Source organism: Sus scrofa, chromosome 6, assembly GCF_000003025.6.
Source record: "Sus scrofa isolate TJ Tabasco breed Duroc chromosome 6, Sscrofa11.1, whole genome shotgun sequence".
NCBI classification, from domain to species: Eukaryota; Metazoa; Chordata; class Mammalia; order Artiodactyla; family Suidae; genus Sus; species Sus scrofa.
The window spans coordinates 109,022,823-109,044,231 of NC_010448.4; the positions used below are offsets into that span (position 1 = coordinate 109,022,823).

General features: G+C 40.6%; 1 protein-coding gene across 7 annotated transcripts in view; it reads right to left on the bottom strand.

Annotated features, from left to right (window-relative positions):
* OSBPL1A (oxysterol binding protein like 1A) overlaps window positions 1-21,409 on the bottom strand; it is a 244,221-nt gene that overhangs the window by 25,093 nt on the left and 197,719 nt on the right. For all 7 annotated transcript variants that reach the window (XM_013999263.2, XM_003356381.3, XM_003356382.4 and 4 more), the window contains one exon: window positions 8,562-8,637. In XM_013999263.2, the coding sequence (XP_013854717.2) occupies window positions 8,562-8,637 (76 nt within the window). The remainder of the gene's footprint in view (window positions 1-8,561; window positions 8,638-21,409) is intronic.

Consider the following 21,409-nt stretch of genomic DNA (forward strand, 5'->3'; position numbering starts at 1 on the left):
GAAATGGCAAAAAGACAAAAAAAAAAAAAAAGGAATAACTTCTGAGGGAGTTCCCATCATGGCTCAGCAGGTTACCAACCTCACTAGTACCCATGAGGATGTGAGTCAATCCCTGGCCCCTGATGCTAAGTGACATGAACTGTGCCGCTTCTGGCTCAGCTGTCTTGTTTTCTACATCTCACTCTGTTGTGCACAACAGCAGGGTGAGATGTATATTAAAGGAATTTAGAGGATTTATTCATTAAAGGAATGAAGAACTTTACCTGTAAGTCTGATTCTGAGCTTTTTTCCCTTAAAAATACCTGAATAGGGAGTTCTCTTGTGGTGCAGCAGGTTAAGGACCCAGTGTTGTGGCTGCTGTGGTGAGTGTTCAGTCCCCGGCCTGGGAACTTCCACTTGCCACAGGTGGGGCCATAAAAAAAAAAACAAAAAAAAAAAAACTAAAATGACTATTAAATACTCACTGAAGGAATAAGCGTCGTGCTGGGCGTGCAAGGCATTTTGGCTCTTCCATAATTATGAGGCTCGGACAAGAATCCCGGCCTAGGGACTGACTTGACCTTTCATCTATAAAGCAGCGCTGTATATACTGCCAAACCCTCACATATGCCCCCTGAGAAAATATGTAAGGAAGAATGGGACAATCACGTGTCTAGGAGCCACCTGCTGCACAACACCAGTTAACAAGTCAGTGAAAAAGAGCATGGGGTCAACTCTGGAGACCAAGGGACAAAGGACATGGTTTTATCATTAATTCAATGGGGAGATTCTTTCTTAATCTTTTGAAAAGCTCTCCAAATCCTTAATAGGTCTTCAAGTTTGTAATTTAGAATACCTGAAACACCTTCCCGCTTCTGTTAGTGACTCAGAATGTAAGCATTCAAGGAAATGAAAAGGTGCACTTGTGGCCCAGGTAACAGGGAATGGAAGGGACAGAATAAGGCCAGAGGGAATGTATACATAGACATCTAAAAGGTACAGAAACAACCCTGACCGGTCAGAAGAGTCTAACATGGCATTTATAATATAGCAACGGGCTTGCAATTGTATTGCCTCTATTAGTCTGGGATTGCTTTCAAACAATTGTAGATATTTTAATTGTTAAAAATACAGTCCTCTGGATACATAATGAAAAACTCAGTGACACAAACTATAGTTCGTTCCCTCTTCAGAGACACCATTTTTACTGACAATACAATGAAGTTTGGTACTGAATCCTCTAGGTATTGTATACAGCTAATTAGTACTGTGCATACTCCAATAATGGGAAAAACAACAATGCATATTATGAAGGTCAAGTTTCAGGAAGAAACATGAGCTAGAATACTTTTATCACTGAGAGCTTCAGTCAGCTGGAAAAATAAAATATTTATGCCTAGCAATTCTACCTTGTGACCCAGCTAAAAGCAAAGTTTAAATTTATCCATGCAAATTAATAGCAACCAATGATGAAACCAAAGAAACTCTTAATTGCAGTTGCTCATCAGATGACAAACTGAGAAGAAAAAAAAAAAAGAGAGAGAGAAGACTGCTTTGTCACTTGAGCACCATATAAACAACCCTAAGGCAAGGCCAAGTTTGATCCCAACTGAAATGGAAAATATTTTATATATGTTAACGCCTAGCACTGTTAATGTCCAACTGTACAACTATTTCAGACCTGGGTCAGAAAGAGCAGCTCAGCGTTGGTGTTATGCTAAGTCAGCTGGCGGGGTCCTCACCCAGGTGTGTGAGCCAAGCACTAAGCGGGCTTCCCAGCTCCTCGCTGCTGGGCAGGTGTGGGCAGCAGCCCTGGCTCCGTTCCTTGGATGTGCCTTCTGCAACTTGGGTAGGCCCTGGGTCCTGCGACCGAAACAGCCCTACCCCCCGCAGCTCCCAAGGAAGGAAAAGTGTATCCTTCTTACATGTCAGGGCTTGGGAAGGTCAAAAATCTCCTTCCCATCCTATTACTTGGCCACCTCCCTTCCCACAAGAGCTCTGTCATCTACGAGTTTAACCAGAATTTGTGCCAATGAAGCCTCTTTTTTTTCCTTTTTTCTGTTCAGGGACACACCTTCAGCATATGGAAGATTCTGGGCTAGGGGTTGAATCGGAGCTGCAGCTGCTGGCCTATACCACAGCCACAGCAACATTGGATCCGAGCTGTATCTATGACCTACGCCACAGCTCAGGGCAACACTGGATCCTTAACCCACAGAGTGAGAGGCCAGGAATCAAACCCAGGTCCTCACGGACACCATGTCGGGTTCTTAACCCGCTGAGCCACAACAGCAACTTCCAATGAAGCCTCTTTTAAACAAGGCACTGTGACTCCACAGAGGACTCCATGAATTCCTGTTTCCCTCAAGGCAAGACCTGAGAGAAGTGAGGTCTCTGGCCGTTTCTCCCACATTGGGATATTCTGATTCCAGATCACTGTAGAGTAAGGTGGCAAAGATGACAGATGTTTAACTACTTTGCTTCTTCTGCCTCCTGCCTCTCAAGTCAGTACTTACAATGTACCAACTTTGGCAAAGCTCCAAATCTTACCTAGAGCTATACCTGTCTTATGTGCAGAATTCAGGAATGGGATCATTGTCACAGTGACACACACCAACGTGTTTATCTGAACCCCCAAATGACATGACAGTCCTGACAGTGAGCTGACCCGGGATGCGCCTGGTTCTGGGGTCAGGTGGCAGGCCTCCTGCATCAAGGAATGAGCTGAATCTGAGGTTTTGAGGGAAAAAAATGTAAAGCTCATGGTAAGATAAAAGCATTTCATGAAAAAATATTATACTGGCAAGGTGTGTTTCAGTGAAAAATACTTCATTTTCTCCACCCCTTCTCTACTGCAAAGTATATGTGAGTGAGTTATAGGAACTGGAGTTGAGAGCGAAGCTTCTCTGCTACATTCGCTTGAGAACCAGATGCCAGTGACACCAAGGGACGGAAACAAGACCTTCTGCAAATCACAGGTTTCCAATGTTTCTGATAACGCTGAAGGAAGTCCCGATTGAGCTGTAAAAATTATTTTTGATGGATAACACATTTCAGCTGATTTTTGACATATAGTTGGGGAAAGGGCAAAGAACCAAACGATATTGCTAGATATTAGAAAAACACAGCACTCCTACTCCTATCTATTAATATGAGCAAGGCTTATTATCCTGGAATCCATTAAAAAATAAGAACATAATTGTTACTGAAAATCTTGTCGCATTCTAGCAAGGCACTGATATTCATTCTCAGATAGCTAAACCCAAGTGGAAAAAAATCCATTTATGAACAATGTTTTATCTTTTATATTTTCATAAATTTTATGTTTACTGTTTTACTCATACAGTAGTATTTGTAAGAATAACTTGAAACTTTTAGTACAGAAGTCCTGTAGTCATAAAATACACATTTTTAAATTTTTTTTTGTCTTTTTAGGACTGCACCCACGGCATATGGAGGTTCCTAGGCTAGGGGTCAAATTGGAGCTGTAGCTGCCGGCCTACGCCACAGCCACAGCCACACCAGATTTGAGCTGCGTCTGTGACCTACACCACAGCTCACGGCAACACCGGATCCTTAACCCACTGAGGGAGGTCAGGGATCAAACACGCAACCTCATGGTTCCTAGTCAGGTTCATTTCCACTGCGTCACGACGGGAACGCCTTAATTTTAATTTTTTAATGTATTTTTGTGATAATGAAGTATAATAGGATAATCAATAAAAGGGCTTCAAAAAGGAAAAATTAGGTTAGGATAGTATTCTACAGTAAATAGGGCATGGAAATCGTAGTTAAAGGAGCAAATGGAACTATGAAGTTTTCAACTGTTGTATTCACATCTCCATGGAATTTGGTTCCACTGGATACCATGAGAGGGGATCCTTTTTCTCTTTAGAAACTCAGTATTTATAATCTAACAGACCTTCTCCATCTCTCACAATAATCCAACACTAATGTTCTATGACTCCACGACATTGCTTAGCAGACATGGCCTCCAGTGCAGGGACCTACTCAAGTTCTGTGCCTGGATGCCTCTCTTGCCTCCCTGTGGGGCTGGCCCTGGTTGCCAAAGTCACTAAGTGTGGACACCAATGACCTAACTCTGGAAGAGTCCTGCTCATGAGCCTGAACTGTACGGGAGAGAAGAAGAGAAGGAAAACAGGGGAAACAGAGGACAAGAGGATTATGAGATTAGACTTCTTTAACAAAAGGACAATGGGAGTGAGGAAATACGGAAAAGGAATTCAAACTGCTGGTCAACATCAGTATTAATTCCGAGATGAGAATCTGCTTGATAAATGCTTCAACCACAGAGATTTGGGGTTGAATTCCAGTTATGTAAAGTATTCATTTCATATAGTATAACCCAACAGTTGGTAACATAATCCTGTCCAAAACAGATTGGGAGAAAAAAGGGTATCGTTTTGGAAATCTAAGTCTCCATACTCTTTTTAGAAAAAAGCAAAGCAAAATGTGTATTTATGTGGCAGTGGAGGATGGGACAAGGTGACCCCGGCTAGAGGAGGTGCTGCAGGGCACTGAGGCCCAGGATGACAAATGCCTGAAGACAATGACTCTCCTTCCTGATCAAGATGCAGCTGGACTGAGACCACACCTGGCAGATAAGTGCCTATCAAGCATTTTGGGGGGGGGGGGCTGCACCCATGGCACATGGAGGTTCCCAGGCTAAGGGTAGAATCAGAGCTGTAGCTGCTGGCCTATGCCACAATCACAGCTACGCCAAATCTGAGTCGTGTCTACAACCTACACCACAGCTCAGGACAACGCTGGATCCTTAACCCACTGAGCGAGACCAGGGATTGAAGCTGTGTCTTCATGGATACTAGTCAGATTTCGTTTCTGCTGAGTCATGACAGGAACTCCTATCATGCATTCTTAAAAACCACGTATGTCACTGCAGTAGCTCCAGTCTCCACTGAGGCACAGGTTCGATCCCTGGCTTGGAACATCCATGTGCCTTGGACATGGCAAAAAAAAAAAAAAAAAAAAAAAGACCATGTCTTAATTATACTATGGCATAAAACTATCATCATAAATGAGTAGCACTGATTTCTGAAAAAGCTGGGAGCAGATCCCAATTGAGAGGGGAACTAGGAAGTTTCCAGCAGGATGTCCACATTCCCCCACTCTGATCTTTTACATTCCTTGAGTCAATGGGAACATCATGAAAAGCTATGGTTTGATAACAAACTTCCCCCAGTACTTTTAAGAGTTGTTACGATGAAATTAAGAAACTGGGAATGTGAAGCTGCAGAAAAAGCCAGCTGAAGGGCGTGTGCATAGCTCTGTAACTGAGATCTACCCACAGAAAAAGGACCTGGAGTAAAGTGTTTAGAATGTTAAGTGCAATAGCATCATAAAAGTGGGATGGTGGTGTTTTAAGAAATGCCTTCACTTTGAAGTTAAGTGTGAGAAAAATCTACGGACACCAATATCGTCTAATTTTTTGACTTGTTTTCCTTTGAGGGGGTATAAGGAGGCAGATAGTGGAGGGGCTGATACCAAATATTACCTTTAAAATTTATTCTAGTAACGTTAGTTGCATTTCTCTCAAGATACACCACACTTTAAACCTCTATTGTTGCTTAACACTCACACCTTTGGACTACTTCTCTGCCCACATGGCGGGAGCCCACAACAGGACCCAAAGAATAATACTTCAAATGCCAGATAACTGCCTTTCAATTCACGTTAATAAATATTCCAAGAGAATGTTAGTCTCTTATATAAAACCCCAGGGGAGAACACTTTTCCCAAATATTACTTCCCCTGCATCTCTTTCTCTGTGATTTTATTCATTAAGTTCTACAGATACAGGTTCCAAAACATTCCATGGTTCCCTTTCAACCCGAATAGCTCTGCTTGTATTTGCTTTATTTTATTTATGACTCAGCCCTAGTGTTTATTTGCACAAACAGTTCTGTACCTAAAAATAAAAGTAAAACCATGCTTCTAGAAAGTATCTTACAAAATATGACAGGTACAAGCCAACATAATATTATTTTCCATCTTTTAAAAAAACGGTTAGCTTCCATTTAGACAGAATGGTTGCTTTAGACAAAAATGAGACGATTAGTGGTCACCAGTCTATACAAACTCATAACACCACCACTAAATCTGACACATCAATGAGAGAGGAGATGGCAGGCAACAGATATGAGCAAGAGAAATACAGAAAGCTGTACTTTCCAGGACGGCCAAAAAGACTAAACCACACCTGCAGTTTTCATACAAATTCTGTTGATCAAACAAGTCTTAGACAGACATGATACCATTCTTATAATAACTGTGGGTTTCATTCATTTGCAGATTACAAAATCTATTTAATGAGCTGGAATCAGCATTAATCTAACAAAAAAATAGGTCTCATAGTGATGAGTATTGTTCTGTGAAACTGGTTTGAATTTTAAACACACACACATATGTTCATATTTATATACTGGATCACAGTGATATATATGTTTACTGAGGGTCTGAAAAACACTACACCTGTAGGATATAATTTTTTTTGTCCTGAAAATTTCAGTTAAGAGACTAATATGTATAATCAACATTTTATTTAAGAATATCCAGGAGTTCCCGTCGTGGCACAGTGGTTAACGAATCCGACTAGGAACCATGAGGTTGCGGGTTCGATCCCTGCCCTTGCTCAGTGGGTTAACGATCCGGCATTGCCGTGAGCTGTGGTGTAGGTTGCAGACGCGGCTCGGATCCTGCGTTGCTGTGGCTCTGGCGTAGGCCGGTGGCTACAGCTCCGATTGGACCCCTAGCCTGGGAACCTCCATATGCCGCAGGAGCGGCCCAAGAAATAGCAACAACAACAACAAAAAGACAAAAAGACAAAAAAAAAAAAAAAAGTTGTGGCTCAGCAGAAACAAATCTGACTAGCATTCATGAGGACTTTGGTTCAACCCCTGGCCTTACACAGTGGGTTAAGGATCTGGTGTTGCCATGAACTGTGGTCTCAGACACAGCTCGGATCTCAAGTTGCTGTGGCTACAGTGTAGGCCAGTGGCCACAGCTCCAATTCAACCCCTAGCCTAGGAACCTCCAGATGCCATGGGTGTGGCCCTAAAAAGAAAGACACACACACACACACACACAAAAGAATATCTACATCTGTCTAGGAGTTCCTGCTGTGGCACAAAGGGATTGGCAGCATCTCTGGAGTGCTAGGACTCAGGTTTGATCCCCAGCCCAGCACAGTGAGTGGGTTAAGGAGTTGATGTTGCCACAGATACAGAGTAGGGTCGCAACTGTGGCTCGGATCTGGTCCCTGGCCCTGGAACTCCATATTACGTGGGACGGCCAAAAAAGAAAAAAAAAAAAAAAAGAAGAAGAATAAAAGAATATATACATTTGTCTGTATACATTTGATTCGTTCTGATGAGTCTTACTATAATCAAAATAGAGTAAGTCTCCAGGTGTCTGATTCTCAAGTGTGATTAACCACTGATAATAATGTTGACATTTTATATAAATTATCTTATCTCTCAATACAGTGATAAGGCAGAAATTGTTCTCCTAACTTTATTTGGGGAGTCAAGGCAACTTGGCCAGGGTCTCAGACAGGAAGCAGCAAGGCTGGGATAAATCCTGCTATCCAGCTACAGAGAGGTGAGCTGAATTACTCTCCGTGCAGTAGGATCAGAAAATACCTGTTTAAAAGAAGCGTTTCTGGGATTAGCTCCTTGGAAATTACATTTAGGAAGTCTCAGATGACATTAACCCCATGCAGAGAACAGGGGCATTCAAAAAATGCCCAAGTACCAGCTGAAAGGATTTTCAAGCACCAAAATGAAAATTTTGGTTTATAAAGTGACTATACTTCCCAGGACAGGGAAAGTTCTTGGAGTACTCCCAGGCTGCAGAGTAAGTTGAAAAATTAAGAAAGGTAAGTTCTTCAGCAGCTCAGGACTCACATGCTTTAAAATTTCCATCATTTTAGTTGGTCAAGGGTCAGGCGAGAAGATCTAAGGGAACTTTACTTAGAAGTCTTGACTGACTGACGTCAGGGAGGTGATGTGGACGGTTATGGTAAAGGGAATCTAAGGATTTATAAAATAGTAAATTTTGCCATCCATTACCCAAGTGCCCCCCCCCAGGAAAATCAGACCCACCTCTACAGATAACTAAGCAGGTACACATTCCACATGCCTAACATATACCACACTTACACATTTAAAGTACAAAAACCCGCTGTGTGTACAGAAGTGTCAGTGCAATTATATTCCACACTGTGGGGAGTCTGTTCTGAGAGAATTTCTGGGCAACTCTATGGGGAAATACAAATTGATGTGACAAGGGGGAAGAGCATTTCCTTTTCCTATTTCCTTCTGTTCTTACAGGCAGAAGTCACATTAAAGTCACATTACACGGCATAAAGAGTGGTTCAGATTCTGTCAGGAAAACCTAATGTAAGCCTTTCCTAATTTCTGATTCTCAAAAGTTTCCATTAACACTGCTGTGCATCATTTTTATGCCAACATCAAGATTCCCTTCCAAATGGTATGCATGAAATACAAATCAACTTAATATTGTAGGACTGATAGTTAATTTACCATTCCAATACATTTTCTGAGGATGCTCCAGATACTGAAGTCATTTCTGGAAAACATAGGGGAGGGCAAGCTTGTTCTGAAAACGAAAAGAAAAATTAAGAGTTAATACCACTGACATTAGGAAAAAAGGTTACTGTCATTAATATGAGAGCCGCAGCCATACATTTATAGAGACACCATAAAAATGTGCATCATATACAAATGGCCAACAGGGATAAGACGCTCAATATCACTAATCATTAGGGAAATGCAATTTAAAACTACAATGAGCTATCACCTCACACCTGTTAAAATAGCCTTCATCAGAAAGACAAGGGATTACAAAATGCTGGTATGAATGTGGAGAAAAGGGTCCATTGTGCACTGCTGGTGGGATTGCAAACTGGTGCAGCCACTACAGAAAATGGTATGGAGGTTTCTCAAAAAAAATTAAAATTGAACTACCACATGACCCAGCAATTCTACTTCTGGGAATATATGGAAAGGAAAGGAAGGGAGTTCCCGTTATGGTGCAGTGAAAACAAATCCAACTAGTAGCCATGAGGATGCGGGTTCTATCCCTGGCTTTGCTCAGTGGGTTGGGAATCCAGCGCTGCCATGAGCTGTGGTGGAGGTCATAGACATGGCTTGGATCCTGAACTGCTGTGGCTGTAGTGTGGGTTGGCAGCTGCAGCTCCAATTTGACCCATAGCTTGGGAACTTTCACATGCTGAGGGTTGGGCCCTAAAAAGAAAAAGAAAAAAAAAAAAAAAAGGAAATGAAAACACTATCTTGAATGCACCCATACGTTCATGGCAGCATCATTTGCTGCCATTAAATATCCACCGATGGATGAATGCATAAGAAGATGTGATGCGTGTGTGTGTGAGTGTGTGTGTGTGCGTGTGTATGTGTGCGTGCACACCACAACGTCTTGAGATACACAGGAATAGTACTCATTTATAAAAAATGAGGAATTTCTAAGAGTTCCTGCTGTAGCACAGTGGGTTAATGATCCACCTTGTCTCTGTGGAGGTGTACTTTCAATTCCCAGCCCAGTGTAGTGAGTTAAGAATCCAGCATTGCTGCCTCTGTGGCACAGGTCTCAGCTGCAGCTCTGATTTGATACCTGGCCCGGGAATTTCCATATGCCCTGGGTGAGGAAGAAAAAGGAAAATAAAATGAGGAAATTCTACCATTTGCACAACAACTGATGGACCTTGAAGCCATTATGCTAAGTGAGATAAGTCAGAGAAAGACAAAACCTGCATGATTTCACATGAGAAATCTAACAACAACAAAAACAAAAAACTCAAACATTAACCTCATAGTAAAAAGATCAGACTTGAGGCAGGGGTTGGAGACTTGGAGGAAGGTGGTCAAAAGGTGGACATCTCCAATTACAAGATAAGTAAGTGCTCGGGGTGCAACGTACAACGTGAGCACAGTTAACACTGGAAGAAAGATATTGGAAAGCTGGTAAGAAAGCAGATCCTAAGCATTCTCATCAAAAGAAAAAACGTTTTCTTTTACCTATACGCAAAGGTGGATGTGAATTAAATCTACCGTGGTAATTTCACAATATTGTGAAATGTAATATATATGTAAATCAAACCACCATGCTAAAACGTAGTGATGCATATTGATTATTTTTCAATCAAACTAGAAAACAGTGTGTACTGTCACAGTCAGGATAAAACAGGGCCAACCTGGGGTCGCAGCCTTATTCACTGCTATTTTGGGCCCTGAAAAATTCCATAACAGATCAACTGGCCCCACATCTTTAAAAGTGTTCCGATCCAAATTCTCCTAATTCTCCTGTGCTGGCATCCAGTTGCTTAAACCATCTCAGAGGTACACTGTCCTTTCATGTGCTGGCATAGCTGACCTGCTGTTTAGCTTGAGACAGATCTATCATATTCTGATACTCAATAAATTTAAGCCGGCTGTTAAATAATGTAATAAACACAAATCCCATCACAGAACCTAGCTTAAGGTTTTTAAGAAATTCAATGGGAAAATGCAAACAAACTCTAAAAATGCAAGTAAAATTTAGTCCATGCATCCTACCTTAGTACCTTCCCAAAGATACTGATACTGGACAAAACCCTGGATATACCGGAAAACCCTTTCCAAATGAACCTCTATAGAAGAAACATTTCCAAAGCCCCTGCAGGGGCCAGGAAGTAGCCAAGAGGAAGCTGTTGGCAGCAAAGGGTCTGTGGCTGGATGAGCAGCACCCCCAGGGCAGAAGCAGAAGGTGCCCAGGACTTCCCAAAACACTGTTATAACAACACCTTCTCTCCCATTATCTTAGGTTATGGCCAGCAATGCTGGTTTCCCAGGTGCTGTCCCCAATGTACTCATGCAACTAAAATATTAAAGAAATATTAACTTCAAATGTTTTATCTCTTAAAGAATCTCTGTTCTAAAAACTACTTTATTTGAATTGTAGAAGTTAATACAATTTAAAGTTTTTAAATAAATAGTATTTTAAGATTCTCTGTGGTAAAATCCTTCTGATTTTGCTTTTTTAGGAACACATACTGCTCATTTGGCAGATCTATCATCTCCCCAATCTGCTGGATAAGTGGCCACAGATGGTATTTAAATCACATTCTCTACAGTCCAAGACTATCAATCTCAATGACGTGAACAACTGAATCCAGAGATAGAACCCCTGCCATCATCTACCATTTGCATGTATAACAGTTTTAGAGATGAACAGAAACTAAAGTGTTTATCTCATGTCTATGAAAAAGTCAGTCAGAAATGTAACATATACCTTTCTTGGCATAGGTTACACTATGGGTTATGAACCCAAGATAAGCTTTGTGAAGAATGAATAAGGGGCTCTAACACCCCCTAACAAATGCTTACATGAAATGTCTATGTAGAGTGCTCTCCAATTAAAGGCCAAGAATAGCAGAAAAACAAGAAATATCTTGGAAGCAAGACAGCAGAAGATATGTGACGCTGAAGCTTTATTTTCATTCCCAATTTAGAAATCATCTTGCCAGCCAAGGACCCCACCCAGAAATATTCTGTACTTATTTTTATGCACATAACTCTGGGCGGCGTTTTATGAAAATGTAGTAATTACTTGTTAATGAGACCAGCTTACCTGTAACATGAGTCACCTACTCTGGAACACAACCAGGAAGCAGAGGTGAAAGGGACCGTGGAAGAGGAGGGGCCATCAGGAAGCCCGTGCTCTTTCCCCATGTAGGACACCCAGAGCCAAACACACACCCTCCCTCAACCGCGTGGTGTATACATACTGATGAGATGCAGCAAGAGGAACACTGGCCCCCACGGCCAGGCAGGGGCTGACCACCTGGTGAACAACATCAGGGCTGCTGACCATATCTAAATTGATAGCTTGACGAGGCAGCCAAAAGAACAGAGCCAGAACGTGGCCCAGGGCAGCTCTGCAATGGGCAGGCAGAGCTGGGATTCAGACCCATGTGCACTCTGAAACAGAGGATTTCTCAGAGGCCATCCTTAGAAGCAATGGTGCCTGGAGCACATCTCTTAGAAGCAATAGCTGCAGGAAATGTTCGGTGTAGAACAACGAAAGAAACTGGAAGTCCTGGTGTTAGAGGATAGGGCCGGGGCACAGGAGTTAACAGCCCACCAACAGTCCCACCTTTGCCTGCATCATTTTCCTCCCCAGCACCCATCATCACGGCATCTCCTGAGTGTTTGCTGACTCGGCCCCCAGACAGCATGAAAGCTTCTGGAGGCCTCATCTTTCATCTTGTGCTGTATCCCTGTCACCCAGAACAAGGCCTATCACAGAGGAAGAGTTTAAGTGTTGAACGAGCTTCGGAATTGGTAAGGTCTCTTGGCACACGTTATCTCTTCAGAAAGAATTTGGTTTGTCCTGTATTATTCAAGTAATCAGGACTAGGACCACAGGTGGAAGTTACAGGATAGCTAATAAAAAGCTAATATAAAGCTAATGTAACAGTCGACATAAAATATAAACTGTCTTATAATTAATTCCAAACAGAGGAATTAAAGAGATTGTCATAGAAGAAGGGCTTCAAATAGATGCTAGATGATCCCTTTTGGTCATGGCCCAGAAAGCCATTCCTGCACCGGGTGGGAAGTTGGTCTCCCATCAGCTAGGCCAGGGATATTGTTAAAATATCCCACAGGGAACAAGACAGGTTCCCATTGGGGGGAAAAAAAAAAAAAAACTATCCAGCCCCAAATGTCAGTAGTGCCAAAGTTGAGAAACCTGTCACAGAAATACAACACAAGCTTCACAAATTTTTACATATAGTCACTACAGAATTTAAAAAGTAAAAAGGGGACTTCCTGTGTGGCTCACAACATAGCTACTCGGCGTTCTGTCTGCAGTGGCTGTGGCTCGACCCCTGGCTCAGGAAGTTCCATATGCCGCAGTTGCACCCCACCCCCAAAAAAGTACAAAGGGACAAGATAAATTAATTTTAATAATATATTTGATTTAACGCAGTATGTCTAAGACATCAGCATTTCAACACGTAATCAATACAAAAATATTGAGATTTTTTTATAGTTTTTTCCATACATCTTCAAAAATCCCATGTGTATTTTACACTTCGAGTACCTCTCAATTTAGCTACTAAATTTTTAAGCGTAATGGAGTCTTACCAAAGCAATGTTTAATAGAAAAATATTTAATACTACTTGATTTTTCCAAATTATATTATAAAGTTAAATCTATATTATTTCAAATTAAATGAAACTAAAAACTCAATTTCATAGTCACACTAGCCATATTTCAAGTGTTCAAGAATCACCTGTGGCTACTATTGGACATAATGGATTTCTGTGATTACTTCTGAAAACAAAAGGATAGTACTGCTCTAAGATTATGGAGGAAGCAAAAAATTACTCAATTATAAGAATCTAAGGTCAATGAGAAGCAGAATAGTTCACAGCCAAATCATCAAGAAAATGCTAAATCTGCAGTATTATTTCAAGAAGTAGAGATGAGGTTTTTTTAAAATTAGATTAAAACTTTTAAGAATGATTTAAACTGAAAAGGGTATGTTTCCATATTTAAAGTTTTCATTTGTGGGGAGGGGGATGAGAATTCCCTAATAATATTGAGTGAGGTGTTTCTCTTGGCAGAAATAAGAACGGCAGAGAGCAAGCAGGCATCACAATCTTCAGGCTGAGAGCACAGATCGATTATTCTCTTCCCTTTGAGTTTATCTGAGTCATTATCCTGAATTCTATGCTTCTTTTTTCCTTCATACAGAGAGAAAACACCCCGTACCAGGAGCTGAGGATGATACGTCCCGGCTCTATTTTCAATTATACAGATGCCATTATGACTACGGACACAATAACTGGTCTTTAAGCGAAAGGTCCCAGCCTGGTTGCTTCAGCTCCGCCATGTGCACGGCTCAGCTGGTCGCCCAGCATAACTCCCTGTGGCACAGGGTGTACACAGACCCCCAGCTGAAGCAAGTTAACCTGTGACGTGTGACTCACGAAGGCTGGGCTGGAATCCCCCTTGCTCTAAAAATGCTGTGTAAGTTCAGGAGAGCACTGGTCCCTGGATCTTTGGGAGATGCTTTTGGACATAGACTACATGGAAGGCTTGCCTGATGGAGCCCCTCAAATTCATCTGACCCACACAGACTCTCTCAGTCCCTCTGCCCCTACTGGCCTACACCTCCCGCTCTGCTCTGGACTGCGAGGGGGAACAGACCCGCTTGCTCACAGAGGCCCCTTGAAAAAAAGTAGAGGATTTTGATCACAAAGGTAGGTGATATAATTGGCTGCCAGGTGTTGCAGGTTTGCTTGTTTTCATGAGGCCACCGAGTTCCCCTCACCAACCCCATGGGCATGTACACACCCCACAGAAACAAGTACAAGGGGAGGGGACCCCTTATATGAGGATAGGAAAGAATCACAGGAAGTGACCTGGGGCCACTGCCCACAGTCCTGCCTCAGTCTCCCCGCATAACCTGGGGCCACCTCCAGCCTGGCTACACAGCTGGACAAGCTGCCTTAGCAGCAACATCTGTACTACGAAAAGTAACACCTGGGACAAACAATCTCTCGGAAATGAAATTTCAGTTTCTTACCTGTACATCGGTGATAAAGGGTTTTAAAAATTCTTTATTTTCATGAAGTACAAGCATGACAACATTGTCATTAGTGATATTTGCCCTGAATTCCCTTCACAATTTGTAGGAGCTCTCTGTATTTTAGAAATATTTTATTTATCATCTACATTGTAGATAACTTTTTCCAAGTCTAACACACTCATTCTGCTGAATTTTTTTTTATGGTATAATCTGCCAAAACCAAATCTACCCACATGGGGGAAAAAAAAATACCTACCTGGGGAGATTAGACATAATCATAATGTATATGTGAAAGCTTAAACCACTATTTTCCACATGGACAAGATAAAAACACACTACAATTCCATTAATAGCACTCCGGGGGCGGGGGGGAAGGCATTTTTCTTAATTCATGAAGTTTTATAATCTCATGATCTTTGTATTTTATTACTTAATGAATTTTATTATGTTTATAGTTGTACAATGATCATCATGACCCAATTTTATAGCATTTCCATCTCAAAACCCCCGCGCATCCCCCTACACCTCAACCTGTCTCCTTTGGAAACCATAAGTTTTTCAAAGTCTGTGAGTCAGTATCTGTTCTGCAAAGAAGTTCATTGTGTCCTTTTTTTAGATTCCACATATAAGTGATAGTATTTGATGTTGGTCTCTCACTGTCTGACTGATTTCACTTAGCATGATAATTTCTAGGTCTATCCATGTTGCTGCAAATGCCATTCTTTATCTCCTTTTAATGGCTGAGTAATATTCCATTGTGTATATGTACCACATCTCCTTGATCCACTCCTCTGTCAATGGACGTTTAGGTTGTTTCTGTGTCTTGACTATTGTATATAGTGCTGCAATGAACATTGGAGTACAAGTATCTTTTTGAGTCATAGTTTTCTCTGGAGAGATGCCCAGGAGTGGGATTGTTGGATCAAATGGTAATCCTACGTTTGGTTTTCTGAGAATCTCCATACTGTTTTCCACAGTGGTTGCACCAATTTACATTCCCACCAACAGTGTAATAGGGTTTCCTTTTCTCCACACCCTCTCCAGCATTTATTGTTTGTAGACTTTTTGATGATGGCCATTCTGGCCTGCGTAAGGTGGTACCTCAGAGTGGTTTTGATCTGCAATTCTCTAATAATGGGTGATGCTGAACATCTTTTCTTTTTTTTTTTTTTTTGGCCATTTGTATGTCATCTTTGGAGAATTGTTTAGATCTTCTGCCCACTTTTTGATGGGGTTGTTGGTTTTTTTTGGTATGGAGCTGCAGAAGGTGTTTAGAAATTTTGGAAATTAATCCCTTTCCAGTCACTTTATTTGCAAAGATTTTCTCCCATTCTGTGGGTTGTCTTTTTGTTTCATTTAGGGTTTCATTTGCTGTGCAGAAACTTTTAAGTTTAATTAAGTCCCATTTGTTTATTTTTGTTTTTATTGTCATTAGGAGATGTATCTGAGAAGATATTGCTGTCGTTTATGTCAGAGAGTGTTTGGCCTATGTTTTCCTTTAAGAGTTTTATAGTATCTGGTCTTATATCTAGGTCTTTAATCCATTTGGAGTTTATTTTTGTGTATGGTGTTAGGGAGTGTTCTAATTTCATTCTTTTACATATGGCTGTCCAGTTTTCCCAGCACCACTTATTGAACAAGCTGTCCTTTATTGTATATCCTTGCCTCCTTTGTCATAGATTAGTCGACTGTAGGTGCGTGGGTTTAATCTGGGCTTTCTACCCTGTTCCACTGATCTATATGTCTGTCTTTGTGCCAGTACCACATGGTTTTGATGACTGTAGCTTTGTAGTATAGTCTGAAGCCAGGATGCCTAATTCCTCCAGCTCCATTTTTCTTTCTCAGGATGGCTTTGGCCATCTTTAAAATATTTTGTTCTACTTCTGTGAAAAATGTTCTTGGTAATTTGATAGGGACTGTACTGAATCTGTAGATTCCCTTTGGTAGTACAGTCATTTTGATAATACTGATTCTTCCAATCCAAGAGTATGTATGGTATGTCTTTCCATCTGTGTGAATCATCTTTGATTTCTTTCGTCAGCATCTTATGGTTTTCAGAGTACAGGTCTTTTGTCTCTTCAGGAAGGTTTCTTTTTGATGTGATGGTAAATGGGATTGCTTCCCTAATTTCTCTTTCTGATCTTTCGTTGTTAGTATGTAGAAATGCAGTCGATTTCTTATATTAATTTTGTATGCTGTAACTGTCAAATTTATTGATGAGCTCTAACAGTTTTCTGGCAGAGTCTTTAGGATTCTCTAGGTATAGTATCATTTCATCTGCAAATAGTGATAGTTTTACTTCTTCCTTTCCAATGTGGATACCTTTTATTTCTTTCTTCTCTGACTGCTGTGGCGAGAGTGGACACCCTTTGTCGCAAGACATGTTTCTATGATATTTTCTTAGCCTCTTTGCTGAAAACTCCATCTTGTCCTGCTTTACTTTACCCCATCTTCCTGCTTGAAAAACAGTCATGGTGATGGTAAATGACTTAAGCTTAAGAACAAAGACCTAAAGGCATAAGTTATTCATAGGGTCAGCTGAATGATGACAAAATGCGTTGGTCTAGGCATGCAGGACCTGTACAGATTGGCACGCTGTTTGCAGTATGTTCTCTAAAGAATAAGAAAAAGAAGAACTTCATGGCCAAGTGGTTTATGAGTGGTCGTTAGCAGAATATGCATTAGCAAAGAGAACCAAGGTGCAAACCTAGGCATGCTGGGTTGCCGCAAATGGGAAGCACAGTGAGGATTCTCTGAAATGCTATGCACAGATAGCTAATCCTTAATGCTAATGATTGTTAAATGCCTAAAGGTCAGAATAAAAGCTTAACCATCTACCAGCTAAGTGACTTTTAAAATAATAAAAGAACTTATAAAATAATTTTTAAAAACCCCTATATCCTCCACTTATAGCCCCCTCCTCACTCGAGGTAATCCTAAAGAGCACAATAAAAGCAGTGTGGTTTCTTGAGGTGGCGCTCTTGGTCCCTGAGACCTTTAGTCCTCTGGTTCCCACCTTTACTTAAGATAAATGTCTCTGTGTCTTGTTTTATGCTAACTTTTTTCCTTAAGATTCACAGCACCCATTCTTCAGCCCCATCCTGCTGAGGTGGTCTCAGCAACCCTTGTCTTGTTCCTGATCTCAGCGGGAATGCTTTCAGCTTTTCAGCATTGAGAATATTAGCTCTGGGTTCGTCACATACTGCATTTATTATGTTAGGTAGGTTCCCTCTATGCCCATTTTCTGAAACAGGTGCTGGATTTTGTCAAAGGCTTTTTCTGCATCGTCTGAGAGGATCATATAGTTTTTATCCTTCAGTTTGTTAACGTGGTGTATCACACTGATTGATTTGTAGATATTGAAGAGTCCTGGCATCCCTGGGATAAATCCCACTGGATCATGATGTACAATCCTTTTAATGTATTGTTGGATCTGGTTTGCTAATAGTTCGTTGAGGACTTTTGCGTCTATGTTCACCAGTGACACTGGCCTGTAATTTTCTTTTTTTGTGGTAACTTTGTCTGGTTTTGGTATCAGGGTGATGAGTTTGGGAGTGTCCCTTCCTCTGCAATTTTTTGGAATAGTTTCAGAAGGATGGGTGTTAGCACTTCTCTAAATGTTTGATAGAATTCACCTGTGATGCCCTCGGGTCCTGGACTTTTGTTGGAAGTTTTTTAATCACAGTTTCAATTTCAGTACTTGTGATTGGCCCGTTCATCTTTTCTATTTCATCTTGGTTTAGTCTTGGAAGACTGTACTTTTCTAAGAATTTGTCCGTTTATTTCTTCTAGGTTTTCCATTTTATTGGCATATAGTTACATACAGTAGTCTCTTATGATCCTTTGTATTTCTGTGATGTCTGTTGTAACTTTTTTTTCATTTTTAATTTGAGTCCTCTCTCTTTTTTTCTTGCCAAGTCTGGCTAAGGGTTTATTAATTTTGTTGATTTTTTCAAAGAACCAGCTTTTTGTTTCATTGATCTTTTCTATGATTTTTTGTTTGTTTCTATATCGTTGATTTCTGCTCTCATCTTTATGATTTCTTTCCTTCTGCTAACTTCAGGTCTTGTCCATTCTTCTCACTCTAGCTGCTTTAGATGTATAGTTAGGTTGTTCATTTGAGATTTTTCTTGTTTCCTGAGATAGGCTTGTTCTGCTATAAACTTCCCTCTTAGAACTGCTTTTGCAGCATCCCATAGGTTTTGGAGTATCGTATCTTTGTTGTCATTTGCTTCTAGGTATTTTTTAACTTCCTCTTTGATTTCTTCAGTGATCCATTGGTTGTTTAGTAGCATGTTGTTTAGCCTCCACATGTTTGTGTTTCTTGGCAGTATTTTTCTTGTTGTTGATTTCCAGTCGTATAGCATTGTGGTCAAAAAAGATGCTTGATGTGATTTCAATTTTCTTAAAGTTACCTACGCTTGGTTTGTGGCTCAGAAGCTAATCAATCCTAGAGAATGTTCTGTGTGCACTTGAGAAGAATGCGTATTCTGTTGCTTTTGGATAGAATGTCCTATAAATGTATCTATTAGGTCCATCTGATCTACTACTTCATTTAGGGCCTGTACTTCCTTATTGATTTTCTGTCTGGATGATTTGTCCATTGCTATTAAGTGGGGTGTTAAAGTCCCCTGCTATTATTGTGTTATTGTCAATTACTCCTTTTAAGGTTATCAGTAGTTGCCTCATATATTGAGGTGATCCTATGTTGGAGGCAAATATATTTACAATTGTTATGTCTTCTTCTTGGATTGACACTTTGATCATTATGTAATGTCCTTCTTTGTCTCTTAGAATATTATTTATTTCAAGGTCTATTTTGTCTGATGAGTATTGCTAGTCCAGATTTCTTTTATCTTTTTAGAAACTCAAGTTCTATATCAAAACTGAGTCAACACACAGAGAAATAATTTTCTCAAGTATTTACCACACTGAAGAATAGGGAAACAAGTATGTGGTTCACGTTTCAAATTACAAAATAATACATCATGTTGCAAATGAAACAATCCACAGATAAAGAACAAGATAGTCATCTATTGCCAGTATAACAGCCTAGAGCACTCCTTTCCACACTTTTCTCCTTGCACAAACATATTCAAGTATATACATTTTTATTGACATATTACCCTACAGGTCACATTGTTTTTTTCACTAAATAATAATATAAGAGGTCACCCCTTCAAGCTGATAGATAGAAGAGGTATATCTGTCTTTCTAATATCTTATGTACAGAACACACTGCACATACATATAACTTTGTATCATGCATGCTGGTTTGATTTTTAGGGTAGACTTTTTCTCCCCTTTTATTCTTTTTGCTTGATGCCTCACTTCCTCATCTCTGCCACCACCATACCATACTATAACCCATGTTAAAAACCTGATTTGGGGAGTTCCTGTTGTGGTATAGCGGAAACAAACTGACTAGTATCCATGAGAATGCAGGTTGGATCCCTCGCCTCAGTGGGTTAAGGATTTGGTGTTGCTGTCAGCTGTGGTGTAGGCTGCAGAAACAGCTTGGATCTGATGTTGCTATGCCTGTGGCGTGGGCCAGCAGCTGCAGCTCCAATTCAACCTCTAGCCTGGGAACTTCCGTATGTCATGGATGTGGCCTTAAAAAACAAATAAACAAACAAAAAAGTCTGGTATGTATTTTTCTATACTCTTTTACATCTTCGCAAACAGTCCTAAATAGAGCATGCATGTGTGCACACACAAAGCAGCTTTCTGACTTTAAAACTCCAAACCAGGAGTTCCCATCATGGCTCAGTGGTTAACGAATCTGACTAGGAACCATGAGGTTGCGGGTTCGATCCCTGGCCTTGCTCAGTGGGTTAAGGATCTGGTGTTGCCATGAGCTGTGGTGTAGGTTGCAGATGCAGCTTAGATCCCACATTGCTGTGTCTCTGGTGTAGGTCTGATTAGACCCCTAGCCTGGGAACCTCCATATGCCACGGGATCAGCCCTAGAAAGGACAAAAAAAAAAAAAAAAATTCCAAACCAGAACACCAGTTATACACATTTCTCTATGGTTTGCTTTTCCTATTTTAGTACTTCATGGAAATTTGTTCAAGTCAAATGAGTGAGTAATATTTCATGACAAGAATGCTATACATCAAAATACCTTCTGCCATTCTCCACGAAAGGCATTTACTGTTTTCATTCTTTTGCTAAAACCAACAATGCAGTAAAATCATCTTAATTTAGTACATTCCTCATTAAACCCAATGCTTTCATTTCCATGAGATGGAGAACCAGCGGTAAGACTGCTGGGTCAAAAAGCATCTCCATTTTCCATTTCCAGGGACATTTCCAGACTGCTTTCTGAAAAGGTTTTAACAATTTCGTATTTCACCAATAATCCATGACAGCACTCTTCCCATCTCCCCACCAGCAGCAATTGACGTCAATAGCTGTTCTTACCCAAGTTTTGTCAGTCTGAGCAGAACATGATATTGCATTGCTATTTTGATTTCCTTGACTCAAAGGAACTTAGAACATCTTTTCCTATATTTAATGACCATTTGGATTTACATCTGTAAATTGTTTCTTTATATCATTTGTAACCACTGGCTTTTTTCTGTCAGTTCTTAAGACAGAAATGCTTCATGGGTCTTTTATTAATCTCTCATTTGGATTGCACATTGAATCACTTGCAGGTTAAACAAAAAACATTTATAGTAAAATATGTCTTTTTATGGCTTTTTAAAAAAGAGCTTCTGGGTTTTGTGTCTTGGTTAAGAAGGTTCCCACAACCCCAGGTTTTTAGTTTTT